Source organism: Lates calcarifer, linkage group LG11 (genome assembly GCF_001640805.2).
Source record: "Lates calcarifer isolate ASB-BC8 linkage group LG11, TLL_Latcal_v3, whole genome shotgun sequence".
Lineage (NCBI taxonomy): Eukaryota > Metazoa > Chordata > Actinopteri > Centropomidae > Lates > Lates calcarifer.
This window is the reverse complement of record NC_066843.1, coordinates 4,972,310-4,989,355: the sequence shown is the minus strand read 5'-3', so window position 1 is coordinate 4,989,355 and position 17,046 is coordinate 4,972,310. Positions and strand designations below refer to the sequence as shown.

Here is a 17,046-nt window from a genome sequence, read left to right as displayed (position 1 = left end):
TAAAGAAACTATAAAGGATTAGTTTTATAAGTTCTTGTATTCAATTCAAACAAATCCGGTATGATATGGGTGTGTGAAAGATGTCAGTTGAGAATTTCTGCCTGTTACTGTCTACCTTATCAAGTTATAGCATATTTCCTGCACTTAATCACACATATGTCAGCATATCCATGTTACCACATCCTGCTCACATCACCCTGATATTACTAATCTTCCTATTAGCCATCACAACCAGGCACTGCCTTTCTTTTGGTTATGTGTACTATGCATCAAATATGCTCATATTCTACTGTTTTCATGTACATTATCTGTTATGGTTAATATTAAAGTGGATATTGGGAAAATAACCATATATGTTTAATGGCTATTACAGGTGATGTAGGTTTCACTAATACATACTGTAACCTAACATGTTCATGCTCATTGGTATGTGGCATCTCTCCTGTCCTCTGCTGAACCTCACAGTACATCACTGTTGTAAATGGTGAGTGTCACAATCTGCTGTCTTTGTAAATCTAATACCTCAATCCAGATGTTGACTACTTCCTGACTCACAACTCACAAGTCATCACAACAACCAGGTCAAGATCTCAATCTAGTAAACAACATTTTAGGGTTGCTGTTGCAGTGCATGCCACAGCTATGATTTAACAAGTGCATCAAACTGTACAAAAAACAAAACAAAACAAAAATAAAACAGTGACAAAAATAAAAACAACTTTGTTGTTTTTTACAGTCACACTTCCGTATATATGACTATTCTGGTCTTTATCAGTAAATCTCTTTCTCTAGGCAAAAAATAGGAAGCCAGCAATTAGCTGCTGTAGGCTATATACATAGACTCCTGGAAAGCAAGAAAACAGAGAATGTCCTTGGGAGGAAATATGGGTGTTTACAAAAATCGATCCAGAAATGCATAATGATCAGCATTTAAGCTCAGCCTATGAGTTCTCTGTTGACCTGAGCAATTTCAGGCCCAACATTCTCCTCATACATGTGGGTCAGAGTGACACCAGTGGGCCTAAGCAAAGATAATCCTGGCATCTGTCTCCCTCTAGTGTATAAACACTGCACTGATCAAATGTTGCAGCATACACAGCCTGGTAATCTCGTGCAGATAATGTTATTGTCAAGCAGCATTTAGTAGAGTGTAGAGAGCTGGTTGACGGTCTGGTTGTGAATTATCAGTGGGGCCAGTGTTATCGTAGTTATGCATCCATTGATATCTGGACAAAGAAGCAAGTGCTCTTCACGTTTCTTCCACAGCATGGGACATCTGTAATTCACGACCAATTATGGCTACTGTATATAGAAGGAGAAATAAGGCAAAGGGGAAAAGGAGGGGAGAGATAGAGTTAGTCCATTGGACTCTGGCGACATAGAATAATACAGCTACTATATGATGCAGAAATACAAAACTAGAGGAAATTATAACAGGGAGAAATGTTCCCAATTATGAGTGTGAATAGTTTTAAAAAATGGATACATTTCGGTAGCAGATATTTAGAGCCATATAAACAATATAATTCGTTAGGGGCATCCTCGCTAGTGTTTAATGCACTGCATCAATCCCCTACAACTTTTATTAACTAAATCCGACTTATCGAGTTGTGTGTCTATTATCAGTCTTGATTGTAATATTTCCGTTATTATTTGAACGCAGCACACTTAAATGTACGGCCCTGCTTCCGCCGCGTCAGTTCCAACATGGCGGCGCCCCATGCCGTGGCAGGAGTGGAAGGAGGCAGCAGTGAAACAGGGCTGATTCTGTCAGATTCGTCCTCCGGGGATGTGAAGAGACCTCAGTTCGGGACACGTTTCCTCACAGACCCGCGGCAGGTTTTCCAGCACAACGCATGGTCGGTGTTTTATACAAGAAATCCAGGATGTAAATGCTATGACTTGTCACTGATTATGATTTTTGTTTCTTTTTGTTTTGATTGGAGATTTAGCAAATAACATGTCTTATTATTATCGTATAATGAAGCTCTTAAAAAATCTCAGTTCATAGTGTCACCTGAACACAGAGAAGAACTGGGTGTTAAATGCTAAATTAAACAGCCTGTAATTTCAAGTAAATTACGCTGTGATTCATTAATAAATACTGTTTTCATTGTCGATTGACAGATACATTTCTCAATTGATCCATTGGTTGATAAAATGTCAGAGAAAAGTCAGAATATCCCAAAACCCAAGGTGAAGTTGTTACATGACCAACAGTCCAAAACCTAAAGAAACTTGCTACTACTAACTTTACTATCAAAGAGGATTTTTCTTTAAAAAAGAGAAAATAGATTCAGTTGACTAATTGCCTTTCAGTTTTCAATGCAATAATGTATTCTATTGTCTGAATTAACTGTATGAGTTACACTGGGTAAGAGCTGTATCTAAATACCACAAAATGAAATCTGAAGGATACATAAGTTTATACATTTGCATATTTGATTATATCAGCTCTGATATAATGCATCACTGTTCTGGTAGGGCTGGGAAATTTCCCAGCTTCATCTGAATGTCACTTGAAAACCTTCATCTTTTGTGCTGAAGTATTGCCAAGTGTTTATTCACCACATCACTTCACCCACACTGGATAATAGTTTTCTGTTGTCAACAGGGACAATGTGGAGTGGACTGAGGAACAAGAAGCAGCTGCTAAGAAGAAAGTCTTGGAAAACAGTCAGCCACTGCCTCCAGAGAAACAAGGTTGCATTGTTGTTGCCGAGGCTCATGGCTCATACACATAAACCACACAATATGACATTATGGCATTAGGGATCAGTAACAGAACAAATACTGCTTCTAAAAGGAGGACAGCATACACCAGTGTTGTATATGTGTATTTGTCTTATTAAGCTGTATTAATCCTCTTTGTAATGGCAACATGTGTTAGACTATCACTTTAACGCTGTCTTTACTGTCTTACCTTTTCTTGCAGAGGAGTATGACAACCGGGCCAATGAATACTGGAACGATTTTTACACAATCCATGAGAATCGTTTCTTCAAAGACCGTCACTGGCTCTTCACAGAGTTCCCAGAATTGGCCCCACAGTGTAGCCTGAACCATGAATCCCATTCTGAAGCGTCTGTCACAGATGCCGGTCAGCAGGACACCCTGGATCAAGAACAAAGCAGAGAAGTCGCTGTGCCGCCTCACACTGACGGTGACTTTCCCGGCTCCTCTGCCACATATCGCATTCTGGAGGTGAGAGATGAATTTGAAAGCAACTTACTTAAATGTTGACCATAGACATTTAATGGCAAAGCAACTAGTGCACTAACCTGAAAGAATAAAACAAGCTGGTTTGTGTTCCATGATTTCTACAAGAAAATTGACAGGTTGCACTCGATAAATTATCAATAAACTCAGTAAGTTATTATGTTTAGAGGTACAGGTTTTCTTGTAGCTGTAGCAATCTGTATTTCTTGTCAGGATTCATTACCTTGAAAAAAACATTCCAAATGCAATATGTATTGATGTGCAGGTTGGCTGCGGTGTGGGGAACACAGTTTTTCCAATACTGAAGACCAACAAGTAAGTGCAGACAAGATATTGACATTTTGAGGTTTCAGGCCGTGTTTGAACAGTGAAGTATAACACAGACTGAAAAATGTATGTAACTGCAGCTTTGCTTGTTGCAGTGACCCAGGACTCTTTGTTTACTGCTGTGATTTCTCCAGCACTGCTGTGGAGCTAGTCAAGGTGAGATGACTGGGTTAATATAAGGATGATGTGTTGATAGGGACTCCTCTCTAAGGACATGAGCTAACTGATGTATTAAAATTGCCTTCTTGTCATCAGACTAATCCAGAATATGACCCTGGGCGCTGCTTCGCCTTTGTTCACGACTTGAGTGATGTGGAATCTGATTACCCTGTCCCCGATGGAACCCTTGATGTTATAGTGCTAATCTTTGTGCTATCAGCATTACATCCTGACAAGTATGAACTTTTTCTCTGCCTTCGTCCTCCTCTCCCTTTTTGTTTTCACTCAGTGTGAGTCAATAAATATCGCACTGCCTGTCGTAACGTTTCACCCCGTCTCAGGATGCAGGCGTCCATCAGTAGGTTAGCACGGCTCCTTAAGCCAGGTGGAGTGATGCTGCTCCGGGACTATGGACGGTATGATATGGCACAGCTCCGCTTCAAGAAAGGTTAGTCAGGCCTAAGTCCAGCTGTTAAGAACCTCCGTATTTAAAGAGGTCAATTACTTGTGCTGATCCTTGAAAATGTGTTTCCCTTAGGCCTATTTTTCTGGTTTCACTGTTTCAGAACTGACCACTACATGATGACACACCACACTTAACAGTCAAAGTATTCTGCACTTAAAGATATAAAAGAATATTATAGACCACAGATACAGATAGTAACAGCAAGTCTGGCTGCACAAGACCTGTCAAATATGGGGTCTACTTGCAGTACTTCAAATGGCACACTACAAAGTAAATGCCACTGCATATAATGACCAAATCTTTATTTAATGTTTGCAATTTGTAGTATAATAACAGGTACATTGTGACCCTTTACTTCTTTTAGGAAGGTGCCTGTCAGAAAACTTTTATGTCCGAGGTGATGGAACAAGAGTATACTTCTTTACCCAAGGTAAAAATAAGCACCTCTTAATAAATATTTTATCATGATTAATTGTTCTTTAGTAATGTATATACAAATATTCCTGTGCTTCTTGCTATTTCAGATGAGCTTCATGATCTGTTCACTGACGCAGGGCTTGAGAAAGTACAGAATCTTGTGGACAGGAGGCTACAGGTGAACAGAGGGAAACAGCTCACCATGTACAGGGTGTGGATCCAATGCAAGTACCGCAAGGCTCCGGTTCAGCCACCTGAGACGCTGGACTGAGACAGAGGAGAGAACCCACCTGGGCCTGACCTTCAACCACAACTGAATCTAGGAGCAGAAATCAAGGCGGTGCTGGCCTCTTTTCTGAGGATGTATGGAATTGAGAAGCTCTATTGTGATTGTGATAAAGGAAACGCAACTGGATAGTTACAGTATATCCTGTAAAGACCTATACTGTCTCAGCCACTGTGATGCTGGTGGACTTGTTTTATAGCAAGTGTTCCTGATGGTGCTGCAGTCATAGCTAGTAGAGTGATGATTTCCCATTTTCTGCTGATGAGTTAAGTGATCTGAGAAAGGGCTGGTTACCTGAAACAAATGTTTCTATTCTGCCAGAGGTTGTTTTTAATGAGCTGATGTTTTGATATAAATTGCATGGTTTTAAAGAACACTTAATAGCCTTTTTGTATATGCAAAATGAATAAAAATCTAAACTGTAATCTGTGGGTTATTTATTTGGTATATCAAAGCTGTTTTTTTTTAACAAAGGAATCAGGCAATTTCATGATACTGGTCCTTACTATTACGTTTGCCATCACAGCATCTTGACTGGCTAAATCCTTATTTATGCTTGAATGGCTACTTAATGAAAAGCATTATTTTGCAGTTTATTGATATTATGTAAGTACTGTATGTGGGTGTGAACATCACTGGAATGGCAACTTTCTGATAAGTGATCATTTTGGTGGTTGTGTGGGTGGGCGCTGCTAAATTGTGTTGTGTACGGAGGGATTTGCCATTGGTCCAGACAAGAGATTTGGGGCAGGCGTGGACTGAACGAAGGTGAAAATACTTGAACAATCTCACGAGAAAATATGAGATTTTACTGATTATTGTTTACATTGCAAAAACATGAGAACCGAACCGAATCGATCCGGATTCAACTGAAACGGCTTGCAGCAGCACAACTTCCGAAACAGATTGGTTTCTCCCCTGCAGCGAGGAAGACGACTGGAGCCGAACTTTGTTTTGATCGACCTGAAAAGCCAGGACCCGAAATTCATCTCACCACCGGGGTAGAAGAAGATAGGGGGTAACTAACGCTGGCTTAAAGACATCATCTATATCTGGTGAAAACCGCAGAATCTCGAGGGTCGCCATTGTGTGGAAGGAAGGTACCCGACATAGGCACGGCATGGTCCTCTGGGAGAGGGATGTGATGGGGATCCCCGCCTAAGGAGTACTGAAAGGCGGGTTTGGGATACCCGGAGTTGTCGAGGCCTCCGAGGGAATCCTCCGTCGTCTACCTTGAGCTTCACCGCGCGCTCCCGTGTCTTGATCGTTAACAATCAGCACGCGAGGGACGCGGCTGTGGATGCGGCCTAGCCTGGGAGGGTCTGCCGAGCACCGGGGAAACAACGGGGACGGTTTTAGGGTTAACAACAGGCCCTCCGGAGGACCGAAAAAATATTAAATTACAGTAAGTATCTCGTTAGGGTGTCGAACAAAAGAATATATCGGCACAGGTCTCTTGTTAGAGTATGTCCAGGCGTCGTGGCCCGAGCACCTGACAACACAAACCTGAGAAGATGCTTCTTTTTGACAGACGAGTTAACGTTAGCATGTTGGCTACCTAACGTTAGCTATCTTGTGTGTGGTTGTAAAATAATTTACCGTCGCGAACTGAAGTTGTAATTATTTTTTAGAGTCGTTATCTAACCAGATAACTATGACTGGGCCAACATAAATCAACATATGCTTCGTTTGGGTACGTAACTTGAGAAAATCAGATGTAATGTTACTGGCTAACGTTAACCGTTAGCTCCTAGAATGCAATGCTAAGTGATGGCCAACATCGGTTGACTTGTTAGCTCGTGTATTCAGTGTAAGCTAGCTACCTCGCTTGTCATTAACTGATGATGTTTCATATCGTTATACTGGTCTTTTCAACGTTATCTGAGCCAGAAAACTCACTCCCGATTAAAGTTATACTAGAATAAGTGTTTAAAACACATCTTAAAATGGACACGAATGCTGCTGGTTACATCAATCATTTATTGTATGCAAGCCACAGACATAGTAGTCAGTGTTGGGCGTGTAACTTAAACGTTAACCTTTGCACAAGCTAGCAAGCTGGGCACTTATTGTCTATTGTGGCCTTTTCCATTGCTGTGAGTATACTTGGCAGTCCCTCCATTAGTGACCTTTCATAACTCCAGCGCCATGTAACTTAGGCCTATAATGCCAGGGCGTTATCACATGATGCTATAATTTTCCAGGCAGTGACTCTACACATCTGGCCTACGTCTTTGATGCATATTCAATACAAGTTATTGCCTATATCTTTGATATAGATTTAGCTTTTTAGTGCTGGGACTATTTTACTGAGTACTCAAATTGCATGGCTGGTGCTTGCTTAACACACATGATAGTGGAAAACATTATTGTCAGGCTTATTGATGACTCAGAACAGGAATTTTCCACATCCATATAGCTAAAAACAGCCATGACTCATCACAACCAATGCCTTTTGAAACAGTGATCGTCGTCACTCCCATTTGAATATACCAGACCTTACAATGCCTTCCTTAATCTGTGTTCTTGTCTCTGCAGCCATGATGGAAGAACTGCATAGCCTGGACCCCCGGCGACAGGAGCTGTTGGAGGCTCGCTTCACAGGGGTTGGTGTGGCTAAGGTTTGTGTTACAGCAGATGTCGCAGTGATGGAGTATGGGAACTCTCTCCTGTCAAAGTGCTTATAATCACAGATTTTATTGATTACACATTTTTGTGAATCTCTCCCCTCCTTTGTCTCAGTCCGCCTCAGTATCATTCTGCTGTTTGGCCTGGACAAGCTTGGCCCCACTCCTTGTCTTTGTCTGTCTCTGGAGAAGGTTGAGCCGTGTCTGTGTTTTTTGGCTGGTGTGATATGGCATCTCTCCCTGGCTCATGATGTAGTGGCTGTATATGCAAGTGGCGATGCCTGCCAAAAAGGCCACAGACGGGACAGGGGTGGTAGGGGGAGGAGGAGTGAAGGCAGAGGAGGAATGCAGAAATAGTTCTTGACCAGGTGTGAGTGGAGGCAGCATTTAGCCCTCCACCCTCTCTCTCATGACATGGATGGAGCTGTCTTTGTGGAAGGTGATCTTGGAACAGTTAGGGAGTGAGAGTCAGCGCCAGGAGTGGGCCCTGTGCCAGCCATAGGCAGAGCTGAGCCCAGAGCATGGCATGGCTGCTGCCGCAGAGAAAATGGCGGCTCTTGCTAAGGCATCATGCCATAGCCACCCTGTATGACAAGAGATGCAATGTGTGTGGGGGGCAGTGAGGGAGACATGTGTCAACAAATGGCTATGAAGAAATATGGTTAGGTGGTCTAAAAGCCCTTCAATGTCATAGAGCAGCTTAGAGTTTTTTTTCTTGACCTTGAGCAGCTCTGTGTCTCTGCTGCACTCTCTGTCATCTCTGAGTTGGCATAAAAGAAAGGAAAATTGTTACCCTTTGAGGACAAAGAGCTAGCACACCTTTTGGTAATGGAACAGAGAGGGCCTACTAAAATTATTGGAAAGTGCATTTCCTTTTGAACAAGTCTGATCAAACGACCAAGATTTTGGGGGGAAGGGGAGGGGGGAGGGGTGTAAAAACAAGCTGTCATTCTTAGATCAAGCAGAGCATCTTTCACCCGCTTTCTCCAGTGAGCGCAGAAAAGAATGGTTAAGACCGTGGTGAACAGGAGAAAAATGGATGACATTATCTAAAGGTGACAGACAGAGGGAGGAATACATCCCCATCAGCATGCCTAATGTTCAGCCATTTTAGGAGGGTTCAGTGAGAGAGCTCTGGTGTGCTCTGAATGACTAAGTATCTCTCCCTGATTGGACAGTGCCTGCTGAATTCTGATGTGATTCATTTGACTGACAGGCATCACCTAGGGAACCGGCATTAGGACTGATGCAGGTCTAGATTCAGTGGGAAGTTAATGGCGACAGTGTTTAGCCAAACCTCCGCATCCCCTCCCTCAGTTTGACACCCATTTTACTTTGTGTTTTCTAACTCTGTGTCTGCTCTCTCTAACAAGTGCACGCACACACAAGTACATGTGCACGTATTTTGAAGATGCAGTTTTCTCTGAATTTGATTACTCCTTCTGCTTTATTTTCATGTATTTTTACCTCATTTTAACAGGGCTCGGGTCAGAATCAAAATGAGTCATCCAATCAGAGTCTATGCAGTGTGGGCTCGCTCAGTGACAAAGAGCTAGAGGTTAGTTTGTATCACGTGTTGTCAAGATTTTTTTACGCCAACCATCTCTCTGTGTTACTTTTTTGTACATCCGGTTGAATCACACTGCTCTCCCGACAGACGCCCGAGAAAAAGGCAAATGACCAGAGAGTGAGAAAACGGAAAGCAGACCACTTTGACAGCAGCCAAGGTAAGTTTGTCCCTCTGCTTTGATCCTCTCATTGTGTGTCCCAAATATCAGCCTCTCTCTGAACTCCCTGCCTCTCTCCTCCAGGCAAAGCAGGAACAAGGGGGCATAAAATTAGTGATTATTTTGAGGTGAGTAGCAGAAAATTGCACCGAGTGTGTGTCCAGCAGAGCTCATGTCCTCTAAGATTCTTTATTACTGGGTGCCTAACTTTTCATACTTACTTTCTAACCCCTTGTTTTAGCCATCTTGGTCTTTCCATTGAACTGCTTTCCTATTCTTCTCTCTTTTACATGTCTATCAGTTTGCGGGAGGTAGCGGTCCTGGTACCAGCCCTGCCAGGGGAATTCCACCAGTGGTCCGCTCTTCCCCACAACACTCCCTCTCCAACCCTCCTGTCACGGTGAGCATGTCTGCTCTATGGTCTGTCTCATGCTTTCTTTTTTATCTCTTAACACTTTTTCTTGCCATTCTCTCGTCCGTGCTTGTTATTAACATAAATTACAGGTAGGAAGAATCTGACGTGGTCTTTGTAGTAACGTTTAGTCATAAAGTGTGTTTTAAGTTTGTCATCATCATCTGTCATTATTGACCCAAGTTCCTGCAAAAGCTAAAACCAAAGAAAGGAATCATAAGGAGCAATATACTGTAGAACTGGCATATAGTGATATAAATGAAAATATTTGCAGTGCAAACACACATATACGTACAGGCAGTCAAATCATAGTAGAAAAGAGTTTAAATAAACCTGTCGCGCAGCTTTTGGTGTTTTTGGTGTTTTTATTGTAAACTGGAGGCTTTACATCTTCTCAAGTAAAATGAATAGCTCAAAAGCCTTGGGATGAATTTGAGAATTTTTCTGTGAGAATTTAACACAGTGTCACGCTTCTGATAGTTCATTTGAATGTCTACAGTTTCTGGTCATTGTTTTTATGCGAATTTCTTGTGCCAGTCTGGTTTCATGTTTTATCATGACCAGCAGCTCCACATTTTGATAAATTCTGTAATATGACGACATTGACACATTAAGGCACGCTCTGTAGGTGTATGGTTTTTAGTGGATGAATGTGTCTGCCTCCCAGGTGCAGCAGGGAAGCCCCTCCTCCGTCAGCTCGGCCAACACAGAGCACTCGTCGTGTTCACTGAAGCCTGCTTCTCTTCACATGCTCCACAAAGCCACACAGGTACTTGTCACACTATGGGGCCTGGCTGGCTTGTTACTTGATTTAACTCTGGTATAACTCAAAAGGCAGTTTACGTATAATGTATACAGTATTGTAAGGTGGGAATACTTGTTGCACTGCATTTTGTCACTGATACAGAATGATGCACCTTTAACATTGTTTTGTGCTCACTGTACCCTGTAGTCTGACCTTACTATAGAGAAACTAACAGCAATGGAGAACAACAAGAACTCTGACCTGGAGAAGAAGGAGGGCCGAATAGACGATTTACTCCGGGTACTAATCACATTACATTTCATCCCTGCTACTCTGCTTGCCATTTTCAATGTTTTTGAAAATATCATGTTCTCTGTCTTGATTTTTCACTGAAGGCATGTTAGAGTTGATACATTCCTTCTGCCTTTACATGTATAAACAAGGTAATTCTTTTTTGCCTGACCTTTTCCCTGCCTGTTTGTATGTTCTGCTCCAGGCAAACTGTGATCTGAGGAGACAAATTGATGAGCAGCAGAGGATGCTAGAGCGATACAAGGAGCGCTTAAACAAGTGTGTGACCATGTCTAAGAAGCTGCTGATTGAAAAAGTATGTTTGTTGCATAGCACTATCATCTATTATAAAATGATTGGTCATTGTGGGTTTTTGACATGAGCTAGAAGAAGCCCTAATTTAAGCCATGTGAAATCAACAGCGCTGGATTGATGCCTGTATTTCTCTGTTCTTCCCTCAGTCCAAACAGGAGAAGATGGCATGTCGGGACAAAAGCATGCAGGACAGGCTTCGACTGGGTCACTTCACCACAGTGAGACATGGAGCGTCTTTCACTGAGCAGTGGACGGATGGATATGCCTTTCAAAACCTCATTAAGTGAGGATCACCTTGTTTTAACTTCTCCTTTCATGCTCTTGTTGTAATTGTATTTGTTCAAGAGGTAAAATCAGACCAGAAAGAACTACTTACTTCTCTACATATGATTCATTTGTTATCCTTAATTATCAAGACCCATCGCCTAACAGAAAAATCAGGGAGCCAGAGAGCTTAGAATAGATCATACACAGACAAACAGAGAAATTAATTAGGTACATATGTCAACTAATGTCCTGTCTGTTTCCAGACAACAAGAAAGGATCAACTCCCAGCGAGAGGATATTGAAAGGCAGAGGAAGCTACTGGCCAAACGTAAGCCGCCCTCCATGGCCCAGACTCCACCTCCGAGCCTGGAACAAAACAAACGTAAAAGCAAGACCAATGGAACAGAAAGTGAAGCGTACGATGCTTTTGATTATTCATCTTCTCTTTCATACCAATGGTTTTCCCCCCTCATTCATGTTTGAAGTAACACTCAGGCTGGTTCTGTGTTCTTGCAGGTTATCACAGGCAGAGTACCATGAGCAGGAGGAAATCTTCAAGCTAAGACTAGGCCATCTTAAGAAGGTAATGACCAATATATATCACACGTTTTTTATTTCTACATACTTACTGCGGTCTTACCTTATTTAGTTGTTAACTTTTGATATTTATCTTGTCCTTTGCAGGAGGAGGCTGAGATCCAGGCGGAGCTGGAGAGGTTGGAGCGAGTGCGGAACCTGCACATTCGTGAACTGAAAAGGATCCACAATGAGGATAATTCCCAGTATGATTTCCTCTTATATGGTCCCTTACTACTTAGTCTGTACTAATGTGTCCACATGCTCTGTCTAATTCCTGAACTTGTATTGTTTTTCACCCTGTGCAGATTCAAAGATCACCCTACGCTAAATGATAGATACCTGCTACTCCATTTACTTGGACGGGGGGGTTTCAGTGAAGTTTACAAGGTGAGAGAAACTTCCATCTTTTCCTGCAAAAGAAAAAGCACTTCAAGACCTTTGCCAAAACATTCTGTTAGGACTCAACATGTTTGGTGCAATCTTGTGTAATAGCCTTACAATAAATACCAGTTTTCTGCTGCTTAGATAGTATCAAAGACCTTGTGTGTATTGTACTGTTGAAAACAAACACCTTTAATTCTGAAAGTGACTTTAGTGGCTGAGCAGTGCATACTTTGGAAAATATTTGAGGATGCATGTTTCGATTACATTACACTAAGTTGACATCATCAACATTTCAAAGTGAATGATTGTGCCAGAATGTGAGAGTTGTTCCAAGAATCTGTTGTCGCCTCAGTAAAAGTGATGAATGAATCTCACTGCAGCTAAAACAAAGTCGTGCCAAATGCAGCCCCTTAACTAACAGGAGAAATTTATTTTCCAGGCCTTTGACCTAACAGAGCAAAGGTATGTTGCGGTCAAAATCCACCAGTTAAACAAGAACTGGAGGGATGAGAAGAAGGAAAATTATCACAAGTGAGTGTTCAGTTTTTAAAGCAATACAATAATATATTAACTGTTAAACTGTGTTTAATAACCATATTTAAAATGAATGCTGTAAATGTTGAAAATGCTCTTTGTTTCAGACATGCATGCAGAGAATATAGAATCCATAAAGAGCTGGACCACCCACGAATAGTTAAACTGTACGACTACTTTTCACTTGACACTGACTCGTAAGTTTCCATTCTGAATAAATATGTGCCCTCAAAAAGATCTACTCATGTTTATGCAGATTGTATTAATTTGTTTGCATTTGGTGTACTAAATCCTGCTGAAGTGGTTATATTAGTCTTCTTTGTTGTGGGGCAGGTTCTGCACAGTCCTGGAGTACTGCGAAGGCAACGACTTGGACTTCTACCTGAAGCAGCACAAGTTGATGTCAGAGAAAGAGGGCCGCTCCATCATCATGCAGATCGTTAACGCCCTCAAGTACCTCAATGAGATCAGACCGCCCATTATCCACTACGACCTTAAACCTGGTGCGTCTGCACACCACACTGTTACTCTCTGAGAGCTTGCATGATCTTGTTTCAATTTCTTTGGCACAGAATTAGTACAAATTAAATTAGTAGTATTGCTGTCACTTAAATGAACTGCTCGAGATACTGCTGCGGCCACTGTAGTGTTGATACAGAGTTTTTGTTCTGGTTCAAGCTGAAGACATAGACGCACAAGTATATTTGTTTTGCTGATGATAGTTATGATTTCATCATGATTTACTGAACCAAGTTGGATCAAGCCTATTAAAGTCTGGCCTGGTTTCTGTTGACAGCAAATGATTTAGATTTAGATGGTTAGGCCTCTAATCTAGTTGCTGCCTGTTATTAAATTAGGATTTTGTCGGAAAACAGTCATTGTGCATTCAGTAGAGCTGTATGATCCATAACTGTCATTTTTGACTCAAAATGTGAATATAAACTGAACTATTCAGACATTTTCTGTGAATCCTCTCTTCATCCTGCTCAGGCAACATCCTCCTAGTGAACGGCACTGCCTGCGGGGAGATCAAGATCACAGACTTTGGCCTGTCGAAAATCATGGATGATGACAGCTACAACTCAGTGGACGGGATGGAGCTGACGTCACAGGGAGCAGGGACATACTGGTAAGATTTACACTGTGCTGCAGGGGTGTCATCATCTGTGGTGTAATAAATTGCTCTTTTCATTATTACCACTGAGCCTTGGTGCTCAAGGGTCAAATTTATGTCAAATAGTCAGGGCTGACATATTTCTCTATGCTTGAGTGTTTCCCACACCACAGTCCATTAGGACGTAAGTCATAATTTTGCTGTGTGGAGGCATTTTATACCAAAGCAAGAATATGCCAGAATGCAGTGTGTCCTGTTTAAGTGTTTTTATAGGCAGTTACTGGGAAGCTAAAACGCCTCAGTCTGAGATGGGTATCTTGTATCTGTACTAGCAAGTTAGTGGATTCCCTTCAAAACACATGGAAAATGTGTAGAAGGGAGTTTTGACACTTAGCACTTAGTCCTGTATGGTCACTGTATCTGACAGCACAGTGGATTGAGTCTAGTTTTGCCAGAAGCAGTGCTCCAGGCTTAATGATTTCATGGCTCATACAAGGGGGATTTCATTGCACCAGCAATGGAAGAGATGATGAATTCCAGTTTGACTGTGTCATTTCACAACATAATGCAAAGAACATGCACGTTGACACAGGAACACTCTAGTAGATATTAAAGAGAAAAAAATGTGTATGTGAGTTTTATCAGTATCTGCAGATACCAATAATATGGAATTGATATGAAATGAAGTGCTATGCAACTATACTTATAGTACACTACTTCAGTTTTCACTGTATGTAATATGTTCAGTAAGTTAAGTTCTTTGTCGCTGATACTAACGTTGAGGTTGGGTATTATGCATGTGTAATGCAACAGTAACCGTAAAAACTCCCTGCCAAAAGCAAAGTGCAGTTATAGCTAAAACACTAAAAGACATTCCTCCACAAGATACTTGGGTCATCAATCGCTCTTGTCACAGCAGTTAAAATATTACTGAGGTGTGTCTTGATATGTGGGTGTACAGGGCTTCAGCTTCCATCTGGTCGATAGTTGTTTGACTTATACCATGCTGCCTGGTATACAAGTGCACGCCCAAAGGTCCCCTAAGCAAGATGAAGTGCCCACACACAAACAATTAAATACACTCACAGAGCCTGGTGCTTATTGAGGGATGCCTAGTGTGCAGTGTTTACCTAAATCACTGTAATGTTACTTCATAAATGGGGACAGTATAATTAGGTCTGTTGGAATTGATTTTATGTTAACGGTCTCCTTTAGGTATCTGCCCCCTGAGTGCTTTGTGGTTGGGAAGGAGCCACCCAAAATCTCCAACAAGGTGGATGTGTGGTCCGTGGGAGTCATTTTCTACCAGTGTTTGTATGGCCGAAAGGTAGGAGAAAAATGCTGTAACAAGAAAATTTGAGCTGTTATTCAGTTCTAAAGTCATATATTTATTGTAGTAAAGTAAAAAAACATCGTTAAGATCGATCGTTAAGACCAACACACTAATTGTTCCTGTTCACTTCTAACACTTGTTCTCTTTGCTCTCCAGCCCTTCGGTCATAACCAGTCCCAGCAGGACATCCTACAGGAGAACACCATACTGAAGGCAACAGATGTGCAGTTTCCTCCTAAACCAGTAGTCACACCTGAAGCTAAGGTACTGAACTCCCTCATCTCATGGCTTTTGTTTAGTCTATCCAGTGTTTGCATCACATTTATGCATCTTCCACTCCCAGAATACCCTCCTTTCATTCTCTTTTTATACTGCAACTAATTATGCTCACATACATAGTTTTTAGGAGGGATTTTTTTTGGATGTATATATTTGGAAACCGTATTATAAAGGCTGATATCTGCCCTTTTGTCAGTCATTCCACTCATTTTTTTTTTTTCTCTCCAGGCCTTTATAAGGCGCTGTCTAGTGTACCGTAAAGAGGACCGCATTGATGTGCACCAGCTGGCCAGTGACCCCTTCCTCATGCCCCACATCCGCAAGTCGGTGGCCTCCTCGGGCACCTTGGGCATGGCCGTGGCCTCCACATCCAGTTCCTCCAACAGCAGCGCCTCAAACTGAGCCCATGCCCCTTAACTGACTGACTGAACCATTTGAAAGAGTCGAGTGGGTGGGGGCGACGCCATACTGTGTCCCCCCTCCCAACAGCATCCCACCTTGCCATGAAGAGTCCCAAGAGAAGCTGGTCAGACGATGGCAGGGGGTGCGTGAGAAGTCATGGATGGGTTGCGAAGGGAGACCCACGTCACCCTTCATCCCTCTCATGTCCACCCACCCCAGCCCACCTGTCCTCCTTTCTCAAAAGGGTGGCATTGTTCTGGGGGTCAAAGCCCTGGACGACTTACACAGTAAGGGGCGAGGTTTGGCACTGTGTTGGTTAAAAAGTGGGGTTCAGTGTTTGGGATTTTTCTTTTCTGCTTAAAAAAAAGAAAATAAAAAGAAGTATAGAACTGCTTCAGCTTGGCCAGATGGAAAGGACTGCGGAAGGCCTCATACCCATACGCACTCACACACATACACCCATGCATGAGCCATTCTGGTCCGAGGTAGTCTGAACTCCCCAAGCTCAAACATTTTGTTTGTTCTCATCTCCCTGAACCTAACTGAGAGAACCAGTCTGACCTGTTACTGTATTGAACCCTAAATATCTATGGCACTATGTCATCCACCTTGCTGTTCTGGGATCCTCTGCCCCGCTTAAATTCCAGACCCAGATAGTTTGTGACGAGGAGGGACAGAAGCTACTATCCCCTCTACATCCTCCCCTCCCATCTCCTCGTCAAACTCCTGTGACCAAAGCTTATAACTTCCAGCTGGTGGCAGTGTTCCACCTAAGTTTTTATAATGAATGGTTTTAGAGTCGTGTTACTTGATATGGAGTGGAAGCTGTTGAGGAACGACCCCTTTTACATTTTTTTAAACAACTTTTCAATTTAACCAGTTTTATGGAGAAAACTGTTGTGTTTTTCAAGTTGCCTTTAATTAGAACTGTTATTGTTTTGATTGACCCCCTACCATAAACACATATTTATTTAGGTATGTTTTGAATTTATTTTTGGCCAATAAAATGCAAGGGACTGGTTTACCTTATAGTACTGTGGGGGAGATTGGGCCTTAGCAGACAGTTGCATAAACCATTAAATACTATTGGTTAAAATGTGTTTGTTGTTCTGGGTTTACTGTTACTGCTTTCTATGAAGGATTTACTTCTGTTTACAACACAG

At 42.0% G+C, this 17,046-nt stretch overlaps 2 protein-coding genes across 3 annotated transcripts; both read left to right on the top strand.

Moving 5' to 3' along the window:
- Nucleotides 1-1,691: 1,691 nt before the first annotated feature.
- mettl2a (methyltransferase 2A, methylcytidine) lies at nt 1,692-5,299 on the top strand. The gene is made up of 9 exons (XM_018660641.2): nt 1,692-1,859; nt 2,615-2,703; nt 2,936-3,204; nt 3,485-3,534; nt 3,642-3,702; nt 3,802-3,941; nt 4,047-4,153; nt 4,536-4,601; nt 4,696-5,299. The coding sequence occupies exons 1-9, from the start codon at nt 1,708-1,710 to the stop codon at nt 4,857-4,859; spliced, it is 1,098 nt and encodes a 365-aa protein (XP_018516157.1). The 5' UTR covers nt 1,692-1,707; the 3' UTR covers nt 4,860-5,299.
- Nucleotides 5,300-5,579: 280 nt separating this feature from the next.
- On the top strand, nt 5,580-16,983 carry tlk2 (tousled-like kinase 2). Of its 2 annotated transcripts, XM_018660622.2 has the most exons (21): nt 5,580-6,279; nt 7,413-7,495; nt 8,982-9,059; nt 9,159-9,228; nt 9,313-9,356; nt 9,530-9,628; nt 10,308-10,409; nt 10,593-10,685; nt 10,882-10,992; nt 11,138-11,274; nt 11,522-11,674; nt 11,775-11,841; nt 11,943-12,040; nt 12,143-12,224; nt 12,661-12,752; nt 12,863-12,952; nt 13,089-13,258; nt 13,746-13,884; nt 15,085-15,196; nt 15,359-15,466; nt 15,710-16,983. In XM_018660622.2, the coding sequence occupies exons 2-21, from the start codon at nt 7,415-7,417 to the stop codon at nt 15,881-15,883; spliced, it is 2,100 nt and encodes a 699-aa protein (XP_018516138.1). In that variant the 5' UTR covers nt 5,580-6,279; nt 7,413-7,414; the 3' UTR covers nt 15,884-16,983. The 2 variants fall into 2 exon arrangements, with proteins under 2 accessions (XP_018516138.1, XP_018516139.1); XM_018660623.2 differs by lacking the exon at nt 9,530-9,628.
- Nucleotides 16,984-17,046: the final 63 nt, after the last annotated feature.